The sequence below is a fragment of the Athene cunicularia genome (assembly GCF_003259725.1).
Source record: "Athene cunicularia isolate RWA chromosome 1 unlocalized genomic scaffold, athCun1 chr1_part2, whole genome shotgun sequence".
Classification (NCBI taxonomy): Eukaryota; Metazoa; Chordata; class Aves; order Strigiformes; family Strigidae; genus Athene; species Athene cunicularia.
The window spans coordinates 71,453,848-71,478,814 of NW_020799092.1; the positions used below are offsets into that span (position 1 = coordinate 71,453,848).

The following is a 24,967-nucleotide window of genomic DNA, read 5'->3' on the forward strand; positions in this document are numbered from 1 at the left end:
AACTTTCTAAAAGCTAGATGTGTGATGTAAGTCAGTCGTTTAGATTCTCTGCTGTTAAAGGAGAGACATCAGTATCTCCAAGAGATATGATACATCCTTGGCGGAGATAAACATTTAGGGTAGATGGGATGAGAATGTAGATATGCCCATACTTCTCCATTGAGAGCAGAGGAAACCAATTCATCTTCCTTAGGCCATATGCTCATTTTTACCTGATTAAAGTTATTGGCAACATATATTTGTAATTAACTTTAAACAAGAAAATAATTATCGTCATGAAACTATGTCTTTCTTTTCATTTAGGTCCTTAGAGATAAGATATTAAAAGCAAAACTGAAATAACCAATATATCTTGATATTTCCTTCTTTTAAAGTGAGGTCATGACCCCTGCCATTTAACTCTGCTCTGTCTTGTGGCTTTTGGAAAATGACTTGGTTCAAAACAGCAGTCACAGTAAGAGTAGCTGAGCCAAAGACAGCGACCTTCTAAGTTAGGAAAAAAATATTACTTCTCTATTATTATTTTTGTAATTTGAGTGTTATATATTGAAGTTCTTTATAGGCAGTACTTGAAGACAGGCCATGTTCACTCTAGGGCAGGCTCTGATGCAACAGAAGTGAATTGTTGAGGCGGGTCTGGGTGGATAGCTCCTGTGCTACTTCTTATGTATTATGTGATGACATGATACATGGACAACTTTAATTTCCATAGGAAATCAAACTACTTTTCATGAATAAAAACCACTGTTCCCTATAAAGTAACACCTCCTAGTATCTCCAATACCTGTGGAGGGGCAGAAGTCTCTTCTAGCTGGTGACATATTGCACATTTTCTCTGTAGATGATTCATCTTACTCCTCCTCAGTAAAACTAAGTGCACGTGAATGAACATGCGTGTGTTGAATCAGGAAGAGTGTATTTAGGGACTGGAGCCACGTGTTCTTATTTTTTGTGGATTTTTAAATGCTTTAAATCTTTCACCACTGAGCAAGATACAACTCTTCTAGTGGGACTTAATGACTGCGTAGAAGTCAGAGGACCACTGAGTGGTAGCAACAGGATTTTTTGGGTAGGAAGTGTAGAAGCCACATAAGATGATGTTAATACAATAAGCCAGATGGATAAACAATGAATCTGTGCTTTTACTTGCCATAGAACATTTACTTACCATAGAAAGGAGGTAAACATAATTCCTCACACCTTTATTTCAAAATAGGAAGACTATCCTAGAGATTATAGAAAATCATGTTTTGAATGATGAGAACATTAACCTCATCTTCAGCCCCAAGGCTTGGCACTTTACCTAACAACTAGAAGGTGTTGTTTTTTGGGGGTTTTTTAAAGCTTAAACAACTAGAAGTATTTTTTATTTTTTTTTAAAACTTGATGTCCTCTGAAAAATTCAGACGGTGCAAAAGTATAGACAGAAGTTTCCTGGAGTTTTCTAATTTAATTGTTGACCTCATCTAACATCTGCTAACATCTCCACATCTGACAAGGAATTAATGTTAAGATTAGTTTTTACAAGTTTCATAATAGGAAGGTGTAGAAAATCTCTGTGAGTGCCATGACTGTGGAAACATGGGAATATAAAATCATGCTGTGCTGTACTCTGCATCGAGAATTCCCACAGGAATGTGGGAGCATTTATGTGGGCATCCTCCAAACTTAAATTATATGTACCATAAAGGTATGTCATCCTCTGATGGAAGGGATCTTAACATTAAAAAAAAAAGGGAGGCATTGAGTGTTTAGGAATCTCAGGGTATACAGAAAGATGGTAACTCTGCTCACTTTCTCCCTTTGTCTTTAGAAAGCACCTCAAGGAAAGTGATTTCCAAAAGGCCCTGCTATGAGATGTTTAGAAAAGCCAGGAATCAGTCATCTTTTCTGCATTTTCTTGTCAGTAGTACACAGAAATGTGGGTGGACTTCATTTGGAGTTAACTGCATTTGTCTTTTTCTGCTTCCTGTGGTTTTTTGTGTCTTCATCAAGCATGTGAGTGTCATTTACACTATTTCTCTTTCTTGACAGTTTCTCCTTCTGGGGTAGTTTGTCGTCACATCACTGAAGACTCCAGTCAAGTACATATCTTTTTCTTTTTCTGTCATTGATCTGTTGTTGTGTGTCTCTATATTTTCTCCCCTATAACCTCTGAACTCTGATATGAAGTCAGAGAACACAGAAGGACCATTAAGTACTTATGGTTTGGTTTGGTTTGGTTTGTTTGTTTTGAAGAAACAGGTATATCTGATATCCAAGAGTGCAAAGATTTTCTCTGAGCGTCAAATCCTTTTAGCTGGTTTCTGAAGTTGAGCCTGGCAGTCCTCATTTCACTGCCAAGAACTGCCTGCTAGAGGAGATTTTGCCTATATAGGGCAATAATAGGATATTATAAATAAAAAAAAAATTAGCTGATACAACTCAGCATATATATGTTGAAAACTGAGTTTCATTATTTCTGTGTTAGTGCCTTTAGGATTTCAACAAAAAGGGAGCAGTAGATATTTTCCTCCCTTAGAAATGGTGCACACTGAATCCCCTACATTGCAAATGGAGAAAATGATGATGATAGGGAACATCTCCACGGGCAGGTGTGTGTAACTGGAATTACTTCCTCTTAGAAGTGACAGATCAGTAGGGAAGGAGGTGGTGCAGCCTGGGAGGAAAGCTGGGGGATCCTGAACAAGAGCATCCTCAGGAGACCATCATACAAGGAGATGTCCCATAGAAATCATTAATGATCATATTCAGAAAAATAGTGCATGGGAACCATAGTGTGGATTCCTTTCAGCAGTTAAAATCCACTCTTCAATTAGAGAATAGAGGAAAGCAAATTTATTCCACTTCTCAAGTATGTGAAAGTGGAGTTAGTCAGGGTCACCAAATTTCTCTGGCAGCAAGCCTTGTGCAAAGACTCTCCTAAAGATTGCGTTCAAAGGACCAGGCTCACTTTCACTCTTGCTTTCACTATTAGGAGATAAAACCTCATATTCATTCATCTTCACGCACCTTAGATTTACTTTGCAGAAGTATATAGAAGAAAGGACCTTCTTCCACAAAAGCTCAACTTTCAAATAGTGCAATATCAAAACCAGAACAGTAAACCAAATACACAGCATGTGGATCACACGCTATTCAGTGCTATACCCTGAAAGTCTGGAAATAAGAATCTATTTTTAGGAATATTTTCTCTCTTATAATTAAATAAGCCAAATATAAACCACTTCCTCTTGCTGCTGCCGGAAGAATTTTTTAAAACAATCCATTCCTTTAAATCACCTGGGATGAGGAGGTATTTAAAAAATATTTGTGCCAAAGCTCGCCAAACTAATTATTGTTAATTATTGGTAGACACTGTGCTGGGGTGCCGCCTTGGTCTACACAGATGTCGGTGTAAAAATAGCTGATTTTTAGATTAAGGAAAAGAAGCTTCTGGGATGATGTTGAACTCACAGTAAGAGGAAGAACCTTAGCACTTTGGGAGGAAATGTTGTAATTCAAACTGTGAAAAAAAAAATCCCTTTAAAAAATATTCTGACATTTCCTGATTTTTATTACTTGAATATATGCTATCACGATGATTATACTGTAGAGGTGTTTAGTGTGTATTTTGACAGAGAATGGACTGTGGTAGTAGGGCTTTATTTATACAGCAGAGCATGCTATATAGCAAAGAATATTTGAAAATATTCTGTATCTTAAAGAAGCTGTCAGGAGCTGTTAGTCATGACTTGCTATTATGAGCAGTTTTAAAGCAAATGGATATTAGAGAAGTGACCAGGAACCAAATAAGTTACCCTTTTGTCTCCTTGACCTTTGACTCACTTGGATCAAAATTTCACAAAGATTGCAGCTGCTAAGTATATTACCACGAGATGTAGGTAGTGGCTTTTAGTCAGACTGCAAAAATAACACCCCCCAGCACCAATACAACTTTACTTTTTTCTTCTGGCAAAAAGATAGAGGGAACTGACGTCTCTTGGAATATATAAACACTCCCTTGGAGTTTAGAGGTTATGCGCTTGGTGGGGAGATTTAGCTGCTTGTCTTCTCGTAACTTGATACAAGTAATGTGTTAAGTACTTGTATGTTCAGCTGAAAAGTCAGTTGCCCTTATTCAAGGTGAGTCATATGATACAACAGTTAAAATCAGAGGGTTTTCCTTGAAAATACTTTTTAAATCAGTTGGTGAAAAGCTATTGAAAATATTTGTAATATAAAACAAAATGAAAGGATTTTGCAAAACTGTTTGTGAGAAACTGAAATTTTACATGTATTAATGAAATGCTTCGTTACTATGTTAGCAATGGTATTTTATGCTCAGTATTGCTGGCTTTCCCAATTGCATTCTGTCTTTTGATATTTAAGATTCTTGAAACTACAGGTCTGAAGTCATGTGAATTTATAAGAAATGCATCTTTTAAAGTTATATTTGTAGCATTTGCTATTGGAGATTAAAAGCTCAAAACTATAATTTCAATGTATACAATAAATAAATAAATAAATAAATACAGAAAGTACCTCTTCCCTGCAAATGTATCTGTTAATAACTCCAGGATTTTTAATCCCACCATCTGACCTTGGAGAAACTGGAATTATGTTTAAAGTAACAGCATGGTTTTGGGTTGAAACTCTTAACAGGAATTTTCAAAATCCATTTTAATTTTCAGTATGCACACTGCTTCTTCCCCATGTAGTTACTCTCATTTGAGGCAATAAAACTGATTCTCTGTCAGAATTGAAGAAATGCCATGCCAAGTAATGTTTAAAAATTACTATTAGAGTTGAAGAAATCATTAAGAAAATATAGATTTTTTTTTTTTTTTTTTTAAATTTTTATAAGGGCTTGCTTTAAACTGGCATGTACAGAAGTATAAGTTAAGAAGGGGAAGAAAAATGTAATAATATTTTTTGCATTTTTCCTCCTATTCAGTTGCTTATAAATTGTCTTTTCAAAGATTTCGATGGACCATTTCCATTGTGAATGTTCTATTAAGGACATTTGAAACAATATTAAAAAGTGCATACCCAACACTGTAGAATGGGGAGAATTAATTTATTATAATCTTATTTATTTATTATATTTATTTATTTATTATAATCTTATTTATCCTATAGTCAAATCTAAGTTTAAATGATACTGCAGTGTCACAGACAATATCTAATTTTGTTATGGTATTTTCTATTCTGCTTAAGGTAAATAATTTTGGTCTGAATATGAATTCCCAGATACAACTGCATTCTTATTGGAAATTTTTACTTTAATCTTGATATTTTACATTCAGTTGAGATAGATGAGAATAGCTTGTTGACTTCTTTGTGAAATTGAGTGTTATGATGTGAGTGCTCTTCATTGCAGTTGTGTAATGTATAATTAGAATTGCATAAATTGAGTTATGTCTAGACTGCTATTGCATTGTGTTTGGTGGGAGAAGGGTGAATATTTTACAATTTGCAAAAGTGTGGAATAGACACAAGTTATTACCAGCTAGTTGCTTTCCAGCTGTTTATTGCTAGTGCTTGCTCATGAGAAGTAACCTAGACTGCCTAACACAAAATAAATCCATTGGAACAGCTTGCAGAAACTTAGATGGATATGTACTTCAGGGAAGTTGTATTTCTGTTGAATTTGAAAAACCAGTATGTAAACCAAGAAAAAAAGTCTGACAGTATCTGAAAGGCCTCTTTAAACACTTATGGAAGAGATAATTTCCTTTTTAAATTTTAAAATGTGTATTTCCACACTTTTTAAAAAAACCTGCCAGAATAGATAGCAACTTGAAATAATGTACTTTTCAGAATTTGATTTCGTTGAGAATTTCTGCTTCTCCTTAGATTTGCTACAATGTGTAACAGCAGTCAGATTTTTAAATCCCTACATGATTTATCCAATGAGTTGCACAGCCATATTACAGTTCTGCTTTTGTCATACTAAAGATACTGCTCTGAACATTTCTACAAAGATGTGAGAATTGTCCTAGTGACTTTCACTTAAAAGTTTTTCACATCCAATGAAATTTTAACGCGTTTTCTTTGAAGTTTGCCATTAACTACATTATGCATCCATCCACTATATCAGAGAACCTTTAATAACTTGGTGGTTTTATAATTCAGTCAAGTCATCTTTTAGTTATCTTTGTGAAAAGTGCAACAAGTTACATGAAAAGTTTGGGAAAAATGTTTTTTTTTCTTAATGTTACCCCTCTAAGTTTCTGTTGATGTTTTGTAAAAAGGCACAAAGTAGCCACTGGTAGAAAGGAGAGCAACTAAGTAAACCTGAGGTTCAAGTAAGGTGTATCTCCTCCAGCAGAAAAGCCAAGTTTACAGCTGTAAAGAAACTCTTAGCCTCTAGAAAAAGTCAAAACCATTAGCCAAATCTGGTTTCTTTCTTGGCCCGTTGTATGCGCATGTCAGGCAATCAAAGGGTAAATTTTGATGTGAGAACCACAAGGAATGACCAAGTGGCTGGTGGATAGACTGACTGAATTTTGTAGGCAGGGTATTTGGCTGAGCTTGCAACTAGTCTTTGGGTCATTCTGCTTGCAACTATCCAAGGAGAAATGACTAAAATACCAAACAAGCTCAAATGTGCAGAAATAGTCATTGTTAATGGCAAGGGAGACATAAACTGTTGCTAGTGCAAGAGCAGGAAAAAGGTGGGTTTATAATGGAGATAGAAGAGGCCGTCTGGGCCCAGGTACAGACATGATATAATTGTGAGTTTGGTAGGACATGGGAGGACACATCATTCGTCTGCTGACCACTGCACCTTATATGTCAGTGCCTGCTGTATCTGTATTTTTTTGAATAAAAGGACCTCAAACTGAATTTATGAAAACAAACCACGTTATTCCTACACCTGCTTTACTATTTAGAAATCCATGAAGATTTTTTAGCCCTTTAATCCTCATGAGCAAACCGGCAATTCAGGTTGAGTTGTTCTTCCACTCCATCTTTCTGTTTACCTTTGCTCTCTGTGTTTGGCCTGAATGTCTAATTAACTCTGCAACTATTACCTGCTTTAAAATTGATTTAGAGATCGTTACATGTTAAAAACAGAAATTGGTAAACATATAAAGGATACGGACGATGACATCTAAAATACAAACCAGCAGATTTTCTGTTAGCTGAAGGTCTAAAGAAAATAACAAACTTGTAAATTCTGTGGATGTGATTAATTCCCAAGTAAGAATAAATTGCAAATTGGACAGTTCTTTGTCTCAGTTATTCATAAATAGTAAAGAACAGAAAAAATATCACTGTAAGTTTATGTTTTGCCATATATCTCAGCACTGGTATAATGCTGATTTTCTTTATAACACCTATCACTAGGGGCCAGATCTCAAGGTATGTTAGCATATATTACCAGCAACTGTTGTTTTCCAAGTAATTACAGACTTTTTTTCTGAGACTGAATGATCTTGAGGTGTTCCATCTCTCAAAGATAAAAATCTAGACTCACTTTAAGAAATCTGCCTTTCTGTAAGGCAAATGGGATTGATGAAACTAGGTGATGGTAAGAATGCAGCTCTGAAAGGAAAATCCAGTCATGCCTTTGCCCTGAAGTTGCTGAAACAAAGTTTTATTCCTCCAGTAGTAGACTATGGACTGACAGAGATCTGACAAGACAGGCTTCTTGTAGGTGCCTCCTCTTAGAGGCCACCATTTCCACCGAGGTGCTGATGGACCTTGAGAACTTCCTCACTGGCGTAACGCAGACACAACCTGGGTAGCTCACACTAGTAGTGTAAACTCCTGGTTTTGCCTGAAGTGGGATCCATGGACATTGCAAGTTGTGATAAAATCAGAGGGCCACAGACTGCTCCTTTGGCACAGATTGATTTTAGAGGAGGTGCTTGCCTCAGAGTGTCAGCCCAGTGTCAGTTTGCCCTAATGCACAGAGGAAAAAAAAAAAAAAAAAAAAGGAATTTGGAAAAAAAAAAAAAAAATAAAAAGGAATTTATTGGTGTTTAAGCGAACTAGAATTAAAAAAAAAATAGTGATAGGTAACAAGCGACTAGCTTGCCAAAAGGACATTTATTTTTTTGGCACTCTCTGCCACTGTCTGGCTGTGTTTGAAATGTTATCTTTCTAGTTGCTTCACCTCATGCACTCTGTACTTTGAACTTTGGAATGTGATTTTTGTTCACTCTCTCCTTATATTAGCAGCTTCTCTCAGGAAGATCAGTGAGTCTATTGGGACCAAGAAGTGAGAAAAAACCATCAAGCCTACAGCAAGGATATTGTTTGCCTGCACTCTGACAGAGCAGAAGAATGGGCTGTAACAGAAACTGTGGGCTTCTCACTGGGGCCATCATTAGTGCTGTGCTGGCTATCTTTGGAGGAGTTCTGATCCCAGTTGGAGATAACCTTATAGGCAAAGCAATAAAAAAGGTACAAATTTTTATTTTTTTCAGTTTATATGGGTTTTGGTTATTGAGTAGACGTTATTTCTAAATCTTGTGTGCTGTTTCTGATTTTTTCTTTTAATTAGACCTAGTTTTTGCTAGATATGAAATCCAAACTTCCCTGAGAATAAATGCTGCAGAAACATTTTTTAATATATTAATTGTATTGCCATGTTTACTTGCTTGCTCTCTCATGCTTCACATGAGAAGCCAAAATCTTGTTCTCAACATGTGTTTTCAGTAACATAATTTAGAAGTAAGCTTTTTAATTTTTATTTTAATTATGATTGTTTCTATTTTCTTTTTTTTTTTTTTTTTTTTTTTTTTTTTTTTTCCCCCATGATGATCCACCTATTTACTTTTCCTGCATTTCTTATTTTGGTATTCACTCCATGCACTTATATTTATGTACTGTAAATAATCTAAGCAAACTTCTGATGCAGAATCTAATCCCATATTTATGTGCATTAAACTCACATTCTGTGACAATATGATCCAAATCAGTGTGCTCCAGAATACCTCAGGATCTGATCATATGCATCTCCTTGATTCAAGGAGTGTGAAGAGCAACTGAAGTAAAGTTTTGTAGACATGGCAGAGACATTTTTTTTTCCAATTTTCTTAGATGATTTTATGTCTTTAAAATCTAGTTTTGCCTTAAAAAAAAAAAAAAAAAAAGTTAATTTATTAACTCTTTGGTGAGAGGGGTGTATAACTGAGGGTATAAATCATGGAGTAATCTGGCGTGAAAGGCCATGGAAAGACTGGGTTGTCCACCATGGAGACACTGCAGCCAAGGTGGGCTCTCCTACGCTACAAATCTATAAAACCTTAAGGTCTTTGGCTGATGGTTAGTCCTCCTCATGGTCTGCTGTGACACTGAAGACTGTGTAAATCTTGGAGATACTTATTCTTCTGGAACACTGCCCTTAACAAGTATTGAAGTCAGGATATATGAACTGTCAGAAAATGTTAAAGTGTTTGTTGAGGCCCTGCCTAGAATCTAGCATCACTTTTTTTTTTTTTTTAATTGAAAAAAAAAGGGCGTCTAAATAACATTTTAATTTTGTTAGCAAACTCAGTGAAAACTTAACTGTAGATTATTTTTTGTGGGTTTTTTTAATGAAATTTTCAAATTTATAGACAATACAATGTAATTCTCACAAGATAAGGTCTCACCCACGTTGCAACATTTTTCAAAAAGTCATACTTACTATATTTGCAAATAAATTATATTGTCTGACATATTGAGGAAATGGTAGGTTTTTTAGAAAGCACATCATTTTAAAACTGTGTATCTCCTTACGTTAAATATTTATTTTGAGTTAATTCAGAGTGTTGTTATTAAGAATTTCCAAAGCAAATTACACATCTTAGCAATGTTATTGTTAATGTTCATCTGTTTACTTATAATAATGGACCAGCTATACAGCATGGTTTGCAAATGTCTACATATTAAATTATACCTGCATGAGTTCTTAATGGTAAAGTGTTAGACAGAGTAATTTTTTTCCTGAACGTCTTTATAATTTTCTGCATTGTGATTGTGTTTCAGATGCTTGTACCTATTTCAAGGCAGCTTGTTTGATATATATAAAAAGGAAAATTTGAACCAGTATTTGTATAAAACAAAAGAGTAAATTTGTAAAGGCTTTAAGTAAATGGATACTTTTTTTCCCTAAGCACAAGTCATACTGGATTATTTTTTATTTAGTGTGCTGACTGTTCAGTGAGACCATGAGACTCTTGAGACAATTCCTTTTCAGAAAAGATATGCCAAGGTACAACAGCTGAAATATATGATCAGTTCAGCAGATGCTCAAAAGGGTCTTGAATCTAACTAATTCTGATTTACCTGTGTCGATGAAAGGGCTAATAAGAAAAACCACATATTTAGTATTCATTGCAGTTATCTTTAGGATAAATATAGAGCTGACTGCAAAGGAAATGGACTTGCTGAGCAGATTATAATGCTTTTTTTTTTTTTTTTTTTTTTCTGAAATCTTTCACTCTGGAAATGTCAATTTTTTAAGGAACCATTGGGTATAAACGGATCAGTTACAATAACAATTTTATCTGGAATTTCTCAAAAACAGAGACTCTAGGATTAGAAAAAAACTAATGAGCAAGATGTTATCCCAGATATGACCTGTAAGCATTTATATTTCCATTTGGAGTCACATGAGGCAAAAGCCTTGTACATAGCTCCTCACCCACTGGGTGAAAACAAATATTTAAACAATGTATTTTTAATGAAAAGGAAAGACTGTTTCAATTTTCACCATTATAAGGAAAATCATGTCTTATATTCTGCACAGTCCAAAGTTTGAAAAAATGTCCTCTAGTTTTTCCTCTGCCTATCCTATCTCAGAGTAAATCCTAGTTCTTTGCACAAGTTGACAGCAATGCAGCAAGATCAGATCTGTATTTCTAGGGGAAGTGAATATTTCTATAAAAAGTTATTGCTGGATTAGAGAAACTGATTTGAATTTTTTTTCTCCTGAATGAATAGTTTTAGGACACTTCATACTACAACAAATCAATTTCTCATAACTTAACTTGTTCTCAAGGTTTGGTCAAATCACATTATTATCAATTTATTCTCAAACTAGTCCAGCTGAACTTCTTAGCATCTCCCAGTGAATAGGGGCAACTTTACTTTCAAAAACTAATGAAGTCAGTAGATTTTACCATTCTTGTTCTGCTAGCAGTAGAAGCCTGAACACGCTTCCCTTGACCACACACCTTTGCAGTTTACCAAATGCTCTCAGCCTCATTTCTTCTTTACTGCAGTCATAGACAGATTAACCTGAGTAAACACTGCAGGACTCATTTTGCTGGAATGCTGCATACTGTTGCAGCAAAGAGAAAGCATCTGCAAATGTGTAGACAATCTCAGGTCCTTAGAAATTCTCCTTAGATATTTGACAGAGACTCCCAGGTTTCAGGCAGTTATCTCCTGGCAGGCTGATGCTGTTCTCAGCAACCCAAAGTCCATGTAACATGGAACACCAGGATGTCTTCTCTTTAGGTGTTCCAGTTTATTGACATAAATCTTTGCTTCAACACAAAACACATTGCTATGTTTCCTAACCCCAGACTGCTTCACCTGTGTCTCAGATTGATTTTGGATAAGCCTTTTCCACTCCTGCTTCCAGTGGGGGACACGGTTTTAAAGAATTTCTACATTATATATATTTTCAGAATCTTTTTGGAGGTTCTTTAAAGAACCTGACACTTGAAGAGCACACTGAAAATGACACCACCACCAGTAGCATCTTGGCATGGATCCACTGAATGAGATTAGTGCTAAACTATTTCAGCTCTGATTCTATTCAGGGAAAGGAGACTTCCCTCTTAAAAAGTGCCTTTGATTTCAGTACCAAAGGGCAGAAATACTAGTTTCCCCAAACACTGAATCTATCCAGAGTGGAGAGATGCTTTCCATGGAAGTCGTACAGATGTAGAAAACTGTCCTTGGTACAGTTAGGAGTAAAACATGAAAGTTTCTGAGTTATTTAAAATAAAATATTTTGTCTGAGACTATCAAAACACACCTTTTTAACTGACTTCACACATTTCGGTTGTACATTATCATGTCTGTTATTATTAGACATTATCATGTCTAACATTAGAAAAAAATCAAAAGGAAAGATTAATTCAAAGCAAAAATGAGAAAGCTTGCATCTGACACTGTTGAAAAGAGATATTTTTACATGGTTCTATTACTACTGTTTGCCTTTCCCTCCCTTAAAACAGTATTATTTATTTAGGCAAAATTCCCATCATTTCAGTTATGATTTTTTTTCCAGATAATAATTTTTTTTTTTTTTTTTTTTTTTTTTTTCCTGTTAGGTCTAACCACTCAAACCCATTGGTACCTGATTCATTTGCCAGAAAAATCTTTATCACCACTAGTCTAAGAGCTTTTGCTTTCTACCTGAGTGTGTGAGCTCAGGAAGTTAACAGAAGCCACTTAATGTTACCTAATATATTGAATTCCTCATGAATGATAATACAGAATGGTGTATGATTTGCCACAATACCTCAGTGCTGCACTCATTCTGTAGAGTCCTCAGGGTTAGTCTCTGCTATTTTTAGAAATAAACCCATCAATTTTATCTATTATTATGTTTACCCATCTGTCTCTTTACATATCTGTTAGTTATGATTGGCCAGATTATATCTCCTCAGCTACTGGAGGCATAGGAAGCACTTCAATTTAAAATTGTGTTCGTGACATTCATATGTTACTTCTTAATCTAAACTAATGAAGCTAAAGCAATTTCTGGTTCTCAGCAGAATGTAAGTGATATAATCACACATATTCCATCTGTGATAAACTTGATTGGCTTCCATAATTTTTTATGATCAAGGATTGAAAAAGAACTAAAAGTTTTGATCCAACAAGGCCAGAATAAAAAGGCTGATAATAACCTAATAATCATCACTTAAAAAGTAATAAACAACTATTTGTACTTTCAGCTGCAAAATGGAAGAAGATTGTTTGCTTTCCTGGTATTTAACATTACATTTTACAGAATTGTATTGATTCCTTCACCTTACATATGCAGCCCAACGCATACAACACATAGAGATAAACCAGTAACAATTTTGTTAGAGCTTAAAGTATTCTTGGCATCTCTCAGTTCCCAGAAAATGGCATCTTTTGTCCATGTGGCCAGATCCTTTGTCAAGGCAGCATCTTTCTCTTAACATTTTGCATTTCTTCATCAGAAATCATTATGGCTGAATTTAGCATAATGCATCAAAGTACAGCAAGCTTCTGTTGCGGACTGCTCAGCATTTCTTGAACTTCTGTATTGCCGATTGACCCACCCCAAGTTGGGGAAAAACTGTGTCAGAAACCAAAGGGCTTAAAGTTCTCATTGATTTCACTCAGTCTTGCACAATTTGGTCATGAGATGAACTTGGCTGTATAGCAATTACATATTGTATAGCTACTTTTGATTCCAATAGTTAACTATTGCATAAGATATTAGAGCTGTTGTAGGTTGACTAGGGAGTTAAGAAGTGTTTCATATTATCAATAGTAAATTAGTAGTTTCCAAAATTGCCTTACCTTTCATAATTTCACAAAGCATGGCAGTGCTACCAGGGAAGTATACAAGTGAGCAGCCATAGACAGGAGTAACGTTTAGGGCTGGCCTCACCAGAAGTATGTGACAGAGACATACACACCTCCTTTGTGGGATAAAAGTTATTAACAATAATGGCTGAATGCCACTGAAAATAATGGTCGTACTCCCTTCCTCTCCCTCCTTCCTTTGTCCTGCTGCTTCCCTTGATTTGGTTGTCATCTGATCCTTCCCCCTAGCCACACCTCTGAGCCAAGTTGCTCATTGGTAGAAAGGTAATTCAGAAAAAAAAAAAAAAAGAAAAAAAAGAAGGAAATAATCTTCCTCCAGTCTGACAGGAAGAAACAGCTCCCTGAGGACTGAGAGCTGGCACAAAGAAAGGGAGAGGCACATGGATCAGGTACTGGGGCTGTGGGAGCTGGTTTGACCCTTTGGCTGCAGCACTGTCAGGTTGGATCAGCTGTGCCCTTGAAGCATCCCCCAAGAGTGTCCATGGTGGCATCAGCAGAGTAAATGGTGGGCTGCAAATCCACACAGTAACTCGTTGGGCTGTGGCTGTCTTGTGTACTCAGGTCCCAGGGACCTCTTTTGTACAATGCCCAAAGTAATTTTTCAGGGTACAATACTGATATAGTGGTTATTCTTGAATGAAAATATGAAGGAGACCCCCTGCACCTCTTTAGGTGGACAACAGATTTGTTCTAGATTGATAAGAAAGTAGATAGTATAATAAAGTGAAGGGCAGTACAGAAAGCACATGAAAAAGCTCATGACATAGCCTACAGCCTCAGTTTACATGGGAAATTGTCCTGATTGCACTAAAAATCCATTATAAAGTCCTGCAAACCCTTAGCTTTCCCTGCAACAGTAGAGAGAGGATTAGGAGCAAATATCCACCCTTTGGAAAAAGTAAGATCACTTACATGGAGAATGCTGTGAGGAAGCGTGTTCCTTATATCCTTCCAAGTCAACATAAAGTCCTAAGACGTGATCATTGCAGACTAAATATTTTTCAAAGTGCCCAAAATGTCTAAAGCAGAAAGACTATTTCTGTGTCTCTCCAGCATGGGAGGAGAGATCCTATGTCTCAGACACTCTGAACAACCCTATCAATGGCAGAGGAGTTAGCATATCATTCTGTGCTATTAAAAACCCTAGCAGAGGGGTTTTAAGGGAGGTTTAATGAGGGGAGAGAGGAATGGATGGAGGGAAAACTTCTTTTAAGAAGTAAATACCACTACTTTAAAATCTACTGCCACAAGATTGAAACTTCTTTATTCACAGCTGTGCCTGTGTGGTTTTGACTTCTCGAGAGATTACTTTGTCCTCTTGACCATATAGCTGCCAGGACTCCTTAACCCTTTTCCTACCCTAGTTACACAGAAGCAGGAGGTCAAATCCTGGCGTCTGCCCCCATCCCAGGACCCTGCTGAGTACAGATCATAAACAGAATATGAGCGGACTGAGTTGTACCTTTCTTTATATAAGCCTGTTTCTCCCAGAGCCTTTGAGCAATCCTCTGTGGAAACTGAAAAGGAGCTTTCCAAATCATGTAAACTTTTCTCTCCATCAAGGAGATGGTCTGCCTCATGCTGGATCACAGCTGTGATAGAGTTTTGGCCTCCTGAGATTTGCAAAACAAGGCCGAAGAGAATTTTAGCTGTACATTTGAGTGCAAGACCTCAAGCTGATAACACATTTGCTGCGACAAAGTTTCCTTCCCCTCTCACACAAATGCGCATAAATTATGGCAGATATTCAGAGAGCAAGCCCAGTGCTTTACCCCACCAGCAAGGCATTTGCAACTCCACCATACAAACAGGCTTTCCACAGGCAAAGCCCTGACTGTGTTATGTGTTCTCTAAGACATGATATTAATTTCTAACTGCAGTGATTCTTAATTGGTAGTATCTTTTTGTTGTTGTTGTTGTTTGTTTGTTTGGTGTTTTTTTTGGGGGGGTTGTTTGTTTGGTTTTTTTTTTTTTTGATGGTGCCTGCTAAGCAAACTCTAGAGGCAGAAACTTAAGCTAGAAAGAAACTATAGCAACTTATAATTTAAAAGGTCTTTCTTGCTATCTGGAGGGATTCCAGCCTTTCTATTCCTGTAACTCTATGAACTGTGCAAATTAACTACTTAATATTGCAGCATTCTAATAAAATAAGCATTTTAGAGCTTGGAGTCAGGCAGCCTAGATTTTTCTTATTATTGAAAAAAACTTTTCTGAATTTTTACCACCAAGGGGGAAAAAATGCATTATCCCAGGGGTTTGGGAAACTCATATAGAAAGAAGCCTGATGTAGACCAGGAAAATCAGGTATTCCCATCCCAATACAGGAAACATACCTTCAAACTCTCCTTCTCACAGTACAGTCTCAAGGCCTGGAGGCACTGGGTGCCACATTCATAAAACTGTTGGTTACTCTAGAGTTGTTCATGATGTCCTGTCTTGTCCTTATAGCTATATTTTGCCCTCATTCTCTATGCCTGGAAAACTTTCCTAACAAAATGTTATCAAAACTACAGAGACTTCTTAGAAAGTATCAGGTTTGGTACCAAGAATTTTCTGAGAAAAACCAGTCCTGCAAGAGCACTGTTTGCTTTCTCTGGGTACAAAATTACCAAGTGCCTGAGTAACGCTCAGAGATAAATCTTGTTTCCTCTCCTGGGATATTTGCAAATGTATGAAAAGTAGTTTATGGGTTCTAAAACCTTCTAAAGAGATTTTATTTTGACAAATTATCAGTGGATTTGGCAAGTGTTTGGGAAGTGCCTTATCACAGCAGTAGAAAAGTTTTGCTACTGACTACAGTAGCAATTATATCAGCTTTGTGGACACTTATTTTAGGGGTACTCACTCTTGCTCTCACTGAGTAGCAATGGCAGGCTGCCTTCAAAGGTTTGCCAAAAATGTGTGCTGTATACCTCATATTGATGATAAAATAGCTTCATTTCTTTCTTGTTTGGAAAGCTACAATCATCTGGAAAGTAAATGCAGCTCATGATTATTTCTTTGTTGTTAAATTTAGCTTTGATTTTTGTCCTTTTAGGAAGCTGTCATTTCAAATGGTACCATTGCTTTTGAAAATTGGCTTGTGCCAGGAAGTTCAGTTTACAGACAATTTTGGGTTTTCAATGTGCAAAATCCTTCCGAGGTATTAAACCAAGGAGCACGTCCACAACTTGAACAAAGAGGACCTTACACATACAGGTAAGCAAAGCCCCTGGAATATGTGAGATGTCATATCAGAAGTTTTGTTAAAGTCAGAGAAAGTTCTGCTGAGTTAAAATTTGGTTTTGAAATTCCAGTGTCATATTTTAGTCAGACTTGACAAAAATGCCTAAATCGCAGCTACACACAGCAATCATATTTTCTGTATTGGGCCTCACACTGGGAAAACCCATACAGAAACAAGTAATTGGGTGTGATGCTGCTTGCTCTTGTGAAAAATTAATGCTCATTACCAAGGTGCTTTCCACAACAACACACAGGCATTGTTGCATTTGTTGCTGTTGTGTTTTTGCCAACTTTTTTCATGGAAGAAAATATTCCAGGTCCTCTAAATCCAAGAGTTTATCTTATCACCCATGTATCACTCATTTATTTTAATATTTTTTTTCTTTGTTCCTTTATGACTTATTTTTAATCTATGGTTTTTCTTTTTTCAGTTTTTCCTCTGAAAAACATTTTTTTTTTCTGAATGTACTAGCTACAGCCTAGATGCAGCAGTCCCTCCCCATTCAGGGAAAATTTTAGTAATTTGCTTGTCTTTAAATACGATGCTGACATAGGACTAGTCGATGCTTCCTGAGTCATGAAGACCACTACCCAGCTATCACTGGCATCCTTGTTATGAAATTGCTTTTCTAAAATGATATTTCTTTCTTGATATCTTTGGGGATGTATATTACATTTGCAAGATGGCTTTGCATTGCAGCATCTACATCTGAGATGCTTCGATGATTAAAAGATTTTTTATTTATTATTGGATATAGAGAACTCTTGGTTCGTAGAGTACCTGGGAAGACATAGGAAATGGTTACACAGGAATCAGGAAACTAACCAGTCATAAAATACCGCAGAAGGTGAATTCCTACCAAACAGAAATGTTTACTTTGGTGGTGGTGATGGTGCCTATTTTCTCAGGGATAAATGTCTGCCAGAAGCCTAGATGAGAATGTGTAAGAAATGATAGCTAGAGCTCTTCTCACTGTGCAGTCATGCTCACCTGGGATATGGGGTCTACTTGAATCACTGTGACACTGAGTCTCTCTCTCAAACTCCCTTTAAATATTTAATAATTTATTACAATGTAGAACAACTGGCCTGGAAAATGCAACTGTCCCCATGATTCTGTTGGGAAACTTTGTTTAGGTCTTTTGTTTCCAGTTAGAAGTAATATTAATCAGAAGAAAAATCTCCCAACTTTCATGTAGGTGCTCTACACATTAGACAATTAAAATGACATGCACAAAAAACAGCCTTGAGAAGCCAAGATGCCGCTGCTTTTGGGGTAAGGCCCACCTGCGCTGGCTACATCTGTACCATGGGGAAATGCTCTTTGAAGCTTTTGGTCCCCCTGTGCCCAGGCTGGAGGTTCTGACAGATTACCCTGAAGATCCCTGCTGGGATGGAGCTGGGACAAGCTTTGTGGACCCACAACACAGGCTAAGTCATATGCTGCTATTGGATGCTGCCCCAGCAGAGGGGTCAGCAAGAGGATGGGGACTTGAAGAGTTGAACAGTAGCTCAGAGATTTGTACCTTAGTGATCTGCAGAGAGGGCATGCTTGAGAGGTTTATGAAGATCTCAGTGGAGCTAAAAGGCTGCTTGTAAATCTCCACATGCATATGAAATGTCATCAAAGTGACTCCCATTATGGATCTAACTTGTAATCTTTTTTGTGGCAACACAGGCTCATAAGAGCAAGACTTGAGAGTGTTTGTTAACCATTCTGTGTTATCTCCTAATTACAGGCAACCATAAGAAAGCTTAGGAAAAAAAGTGACAAAACATAATTAATTTAAAACAAAATAGAAGAACACACAAGGTCTACTATTGAAATAAAAACTAAATATTTGTTTTTATTTTATTATCAAGAAAAAAAATTCTATTAGGCATTAAGGAAATATTTCCAAAAGAAAAATATTTTACAGAAAATGGAATTTTTTACATATATTCACATGAAAAGTCTAGAATCCTTTCAGTGGTTATAAAATGTTTGATGTTCATCTACAAATTATTCAACTTTTCAAAAAGCTTCAGTCAGGCATGGTTATGTGCTGTCTTGAAAATAAAATGTTTAAAATATTCAATGTTTTTATTTTGTATTTCAAGGGTGCGATATTTACCCAAAGAAAATATCACAGAAAACTCTGATGGCACAATATCCTACATGTTGCCTAACATTGCTCGTTTTGAACCTGATATGTCTGTTGGGACAGAAAATGATACCATCACGTGCCTCAACCTTGCTGTTGTTGTGAGTAAAGAAACAAACCCCTGGTGTGCACATTCAAATGTTGAGATACTGGAGGAAATAGGGAAGAAGTTAGCATTACTAATACTGAAACTGCCACAGGATATGTTTTCTCTCTATGAACTCAGATGACATGAGTGTCAGCTACACTCTGGATAGCTGTATTACTGTCTTTTTTAAAAAAAATAAAATTCTGAGGATGTATTGCATATATATTAAGGTTCCCTTATATTCCCAGGGTAATCTTAACGGTAAATTAAAATTGACTTGTTCCTGTCAATGGAAGCAAAGTCATCAGTTTGGATGGGATTTGTCAAAAAGCATCATCCTATTCAATTTTAGTGTGGGAATGAGTCAAGAGTTTGTGGATGGATTCCCTTTCTGTGTGAGGTACAGCATGAACAGTACAAGACAGATTTGCCATACCCTTTCCATAACATCCTCAGTCCGGCTTTGCGGGGGAGGCTGTATTAAATCCCATGCTCAGTGCATTCATGGCTTTGCTGCCCCAGCTGCTTGCTCCCCATGGTGCCCCTCAGCACCACTTCAGTGGCATCCCCTGAGCTCTCCTGTCCTGCTGAGATGTTATTCCTTTAGAGAAAAGCACGGGAGTCCCTACCTAGAGTAGTGCTAGAGCCTTTTCAGTCCAAATGTTTGTGTGTTGTCACAGGCTGAGAATGCTTGCCCTTGACTGATGTTTACAGTTTTCATATTTATATTCAGCCCTGATAGTGTTGCCTGATTATCTTGCACTAAGTCTGTAGCATTAGCGTGTGAGTGTTCAGGATCACTGTGAGAGGGTGGATGCTAGGGACAGAGTGAAGAGATGGCTTGGTGTTAACATGATACAGAATCACAGAATCAATCACAGCATCATAGAAGAGCTCATGTTGGAAGGGACATCAAAAGATTATCTGATCCAACCTCTTCTGAGAAGGGGAGCCCAGATTAGATTTTTCTAACACCCTGTCCAATTGCACCTTGAAAACATCCAGTGCTGGGGACTCTACAATGTTCCAGTGACTAAATGTTCTCACAGTAAAAGATTTCTTTCTTCTATCAAGATGAAATCTTTCCTAGTACAATTTGTACCCGTTGCCCCTTGTCTTCTCCATGTCACTCCTTGTAAAGAAAGAGCCTCCATCCACTTTGTATCCACCCTTTAAGTACTGGAATATTGTGATGAGATCCCCAGAGCTTTCCCTTCTCTAGGCAGAAAAGGACTTAATAAATAAAGGTGACTGGCCTTATTCAGACCAGATACATTATGCCTGTGTCCTAATTTAGGCCCACATCTCTCTCTTGAAAAGCTGTTAATATTTCCTATGCTCAGAGTCCTTCATGTCACAGCATTAACTAACACTGCTTAGCTCCCACACAAGGAACTTGCAGCTCTCTATGGGTCTAAGCATCGACCCATGCCTGCAAGTAACTGTGTCAGGGGATATGGAAACAGAGGATCCAAGCCCCATTTTGGTGTTCAGAAACTGTCTCATTTGACAGCACTGACTTCAAACCAGTCGAGCCCACCTTTTATATTATAGCCTTGTCATCAAAATGCTCACAAGGGAATTCAGAGATGTTTTTCACTCTTTCTTAACCCCAAGGGGATTGAGCCCACATCTCCTCTGTCTCAATACTGTCACATCTATGCTTTCTGCTTTCAAGTTCAGACAGAATTAGAAGATTCATGGGATTAAGGAAGAAGAAATGAGAGCAAAAAAGACCCTTCCATTGCTATCCTGTAGCGTTAAGTACAAAGAGATGGCCTACTAACGGCCTAGGCTGAGCACTAAGAGAATCACTTGTTTTTACACAGATTTACTTATCAAAATTGTTACAATTTCCTGCTTCACCAGACAGGTCAACGTAGAGAGTTTCTGTTTGCTTTTGCAAGTTATTCATTGCCTGTAGGGACTTTATGCCTCTGGGAACATTAATTACAATTACTGCTGGCAAATCTACATTATTCTTCATTGAATTAAGAGAAGATATCCATTATTCAGAATTAAAGCTGTTCAGAAAGAAGGACTTGTTTGTTGCAAATATATATTCTTTCTAAGTAAAGAAATAATGGAGATTCAGCACTTGTACAGTTTTATGCTCTCTATGTATTGCTGCTAGCATAACAGCAAATCTAAACCACTTATCTAAGCCAGTAAGTGACAAGGCTTGTATATTTTCACTTACATGGTTATAGTGCTAGTGAGTTTGAAGTATGTGACATATGGAGGTGACAGAAGAGTTAGAAAACCATAAGTGGTACAACCCATGTTATACAGATAGGGTTTGGGGATTATTGCTTGGAGCTATTCAAAAGCTGTCTGGCCATGGTCCTGGGCAACTGGCTCTTGGTAGCCCTGCTTGAGCAGAGGAGTTGGACCAGATGACCTCCAGATGTCCCTTCCAACCTCAACTGTTCTGTGATTCTGTGATTAGGGCTGATCTAGTGAACTCACGTAAGCTGTAAAGACGAATTTTCTGCTTTTGTGTAAATTACACCCAGTATTGTTTTGTTAAGGAGTATCAGTTTTAGAAACTTAACTTACAGTGAGCTGCACCTCTGGAAACTGGTATTGCCACAGATTTCTTGGAGTCAGTCTCTGGGTTTTTGATCCAAAGCACATGCAGAATTTTATGCTAAACATGAATTTTATTGCTGTTGTAGGCTGCACCTGCCTTGTATACAAACACTTTTATACAACTACTATTAAATACTTGGATTAAAGCTTCTAAGTCACAGATGCTGCAGAACAGAACAGTGAAAGAAATACTATGGGGATATAAAGATCCCTTCTTAAACAAGGTCCCCTTCCCCTTGGACCCAGTTGTGGGAGTCTTCTACCCGGTAAGTGAAACTAATGAAGAGGCAAAGCCTTCAGTTATCATTCTGTGAATAAAAATTAAGTCAGCTGCTGTGAGGAAGAAAAATCTGCCAATGACAGAATCTGGTTCAGTACTTTTAACTGTTATTCTTTTTTCTTGTGTCTGTTACAGTATAATGAGACATTGGATGGACTTTACAAAGTCTATACTGGGAAAGAAGATATTAAAAATACAGCAATAATTGAAAGCTATAAAAACAAAAGGTATCATAACATTGTATAATTAAAAAACATACATATTTTCAACATACATATATTCACTAAGACCTATAGATAATGGAAAGTCTTCAATTCAAGGGAAGCTGGATCAAGCCCTGGGCTTAGCAAAACCACCTCTCTCAGCTATTAATGGTTCTAATAGGAGATCAGATTTAAGACAGCTATTAATTCTTTGATACTAGTAGTTACTTCTGTTTTACATACTTAGTAGCTACATCCCTTTTATCCTATTCTAACACATCGTATAGATTATCTGAATAAATGAATGAACATCTCTATTGTCTGACTTTGCTAATGGATCAGGATTATACTGGAGCAGTTGTATTTAGCAATACAAGCAATGAAATGGATTACACGGTACAATATACTACATGCAGCATGACTTCTTTTTTATCTTAAAGGAATCTTTCATACTGGGAAGGTCACTGCGATTTGGTTAACGGCACAGGTGAGCCTATTAAAGCTTTTTAAAACTTTAACTTATTTCTTGATGCTGCAAGGGAATAATGGGATGTGATATTTAAGTTGATTCCTTCAACAGTTATGTCTTCTGTATATTAAATGTCTGTATAAATATGAAAGTATACATGTATACATGCTACAACTACTATGCATGCATATGTGTGTATCTGTTATAATATATATATTGTATGATATTGTACATTATTTTATATATACATGTACACACACTCTTCAGCTAGAGTAGATATGGAAGAAACACAACAAAAAATTCAGCTCTCTCCTACTAGTTATCTTTATTGTACAACATAACTAAGATTCTTTTTCTTTGATATAACATCTTAAAATTATCTTTGCATTCTAATAATGTACATTCATTTACAGTGTTGAAAAAATAAAAGTAAATGCACCAGAATGGACAGAAAAGATTTTTACTGAGATATGAAAAGAAATCGAGGTGACAAAGGAAAGGGCTGTCAGACAGGTGGTTTGGAATGAATAGGAAAGGATGAATAAACTAGAGAAGAATATTTTTGAATTTGTTTCTGGAATGCATATGAAAACAATTGAGTTGTTAAGATACATTTGCTCAAGATGATAATTTTCTTCTTGATGAGAGAAAGCATCACTGTTAGGACACCACAATCTGTTGAGCTAAGGCTGGCAGATGTCATGATGGAGGCTTTTGCAAAGAGCTGTAGGCCTTCAGTGGGCGAGTATCAAAACCATCAGGTTTTTGGGTTGTTGTTTTTTTTTTTTTTTTTTTTTTTTTTTTTTTTTAATTTTATTTTCTGTGCTTCTTTACCTGACATAGATAATTTTCCTTATAACCCAGAGCATGTGGCAAGTTATTTTGAAGTATTTGAAATACATCATAAGAACCTGACTTTCCAAAAGTCTGTGAATCAAGAAGGATTAGTTTCTTTCTAAACTGTGTAATTAATTTTAAAGGAGGCAATATTTTCTTAGGTTTTGAGACTTTCTTTCTTTTTTATGGAGCCTGAACCCTTTTTTCCCAGGGTCAGCTTTTTGGGTTTTTTCTTCCACAGCTGATGGAGTAGACATACTCAGCTAACTAGGCTAAGTGCTCTAGGACAGTGAAAATGTGGAGCTTTTCCTTGTTAGCAAAGGTTATCACCCAGTTTACAAGAGCATTCGGTGTGACTGCTCAGGAAAGACTTTATTTAGAGAAGCAGCAGGTTTAAAAAGTCTTGTAAGTGTGAGAATTCCTTCTTATCTTGTAAGTTTTCACACCAAAGCGCAACATATATAGTATAAGTAAATATCTAGATTAAAATATTAAGCAGTATTCTTGTATGGAGCTTGAAATGAGTTCATGTTTGCAAACTCTCCAAGAGTGCCAAGATGTAGAAATAGAGTGTGTGTCTAGGATGATCTTGGAACTTCTTTAAGAAAAAGTGCTTCTGTCAGCAGTGGGCAAGTGGCAGTATGTAATTTAGCTTTCTTGCTCTTGCCAACTAGATTCAAAGATATGACAGATGTTTTCAATCCTTTGATTATGGTTGCTGACTAAGAAACTAAACAGAAATTGTATCAAGAAGTAACAAATGTACTGGTTAAAGGTTTGTTACAACACCTTGTTTAGGAAAAATGGCACAGCCTTCTTACTTAACTCTAGATGCTTGCAGTGCAGAAATATGCATCTGAACTGGCTGTCTGTGTTCTTTTTATAATGAGTGGAGAAAAAGACATCACCGAAGTCCTATTCCTCTGACCTATTATTCATGTCTACCATGGGCTGTGCCCTAGAAGTGCTTCCTTCTCTCCATTGTCACAACTGACAAAGAGGTCAGCTGGAGTAATGTTTAGGGGAAAAACTATTTAGCACTAATTATTAAATAGGCACTTTTGAAGTCTAAAGCTGTGGTTTTTGTAAGGCTGAGTGCCATAACTGCAGATGAACCAAGCATCTCTAGAAAGGTTTAGCTTTTTAGACTGCATAAACCTTGAAGCAACGGCAGCAGGTATTGGGATTTGTATTAAGGAGGACTGGGGTTTGTATCCTCTGGTTTGAATGGATTTGATAATACAGGTTCACATCTGTAAAAACAAAACAAAACAAAACAAAACAACAACAAAAAAAAAAACCCAAACAAATAGTTGCCATAATTTGGCTTGCTTTCAAAAGCAATTCAGTCTTCTCTGTGGAGTGCCTGTCACAGTGCAATAAATGTTTTCCCCATAAATGACTCATTCTGTTTACCTTTTACACAGCTTTATAGGAAAGTAACAGCTGAGTATTGAGCTAGAAATTAAATCATGTCTTCTAAGTGGAATTGCTTTCAAGCTGTTATTTTATTTTATTCACAGACGGGGCGTCATTCCCACCGTTTGTTAAGAAGGATCAGGTACTGCGTTTCTTCTCCTCCGATATTTGCAGGTAGGCTGGTCCCTT

At 36.7% G+C, this 24,967-nt stretch overlaps 1 protein-coding gene across 8 annotated transcripts in view; it reads left to right on the plus strand.

Moving 5' to 3' along the window:
* CD36 (CD36 molecule) overlaps positions 1 to 24,967 on the plus strand; it is a 37,373-nt gene that overhangs the window by 5,434 nt on the left and 6,972 nt on the right. For 3 of the 8 annotated variants that reach the window (XM_026868649.1, XM_026868651.1, XM_026868650.1), the window contains 7 exons: positions 8,170 to 8,397; positions 16,559 to 16,719; positions 18,847 to 18,991; positions 21,657 to 21,836; positions 21,986 to 22,077; positions 22,494 to 22,540; positions 24,883 to 24,952. In XM_026868649.1, the coding sequence (XP_026724450.1) occupies positions 8,278 to 8,397; positions 16,559 to 16,719; positions 18,847 to 18,991; positions 21,657 to 21,836; positions 21,986 to 22,077; positions 22,494 to 22,540; positions 24,883 to 24,952 (815 nt within the window). In that variant the 5' untranslated portion in view covers positions 8,170 to 8,277. Of the gene's footprint in view, positions 1 to 4,010; positions 4,126 to 8,169; positions 8,398 to 16,558; positions 16,720 to 18,846; positions 18,992 to 21,656; positions 21,837 to 21,985; positions 22,078 to 22,493; positions 22,541 to 24,882; positions 24,953 to 24,967 lie in introns of those variants that run through there. The other 5 variants (XM_026868653.1, XM_026868654.1, XM_026868652.1 and 2 more) reach the window with 3 other exon arrangements.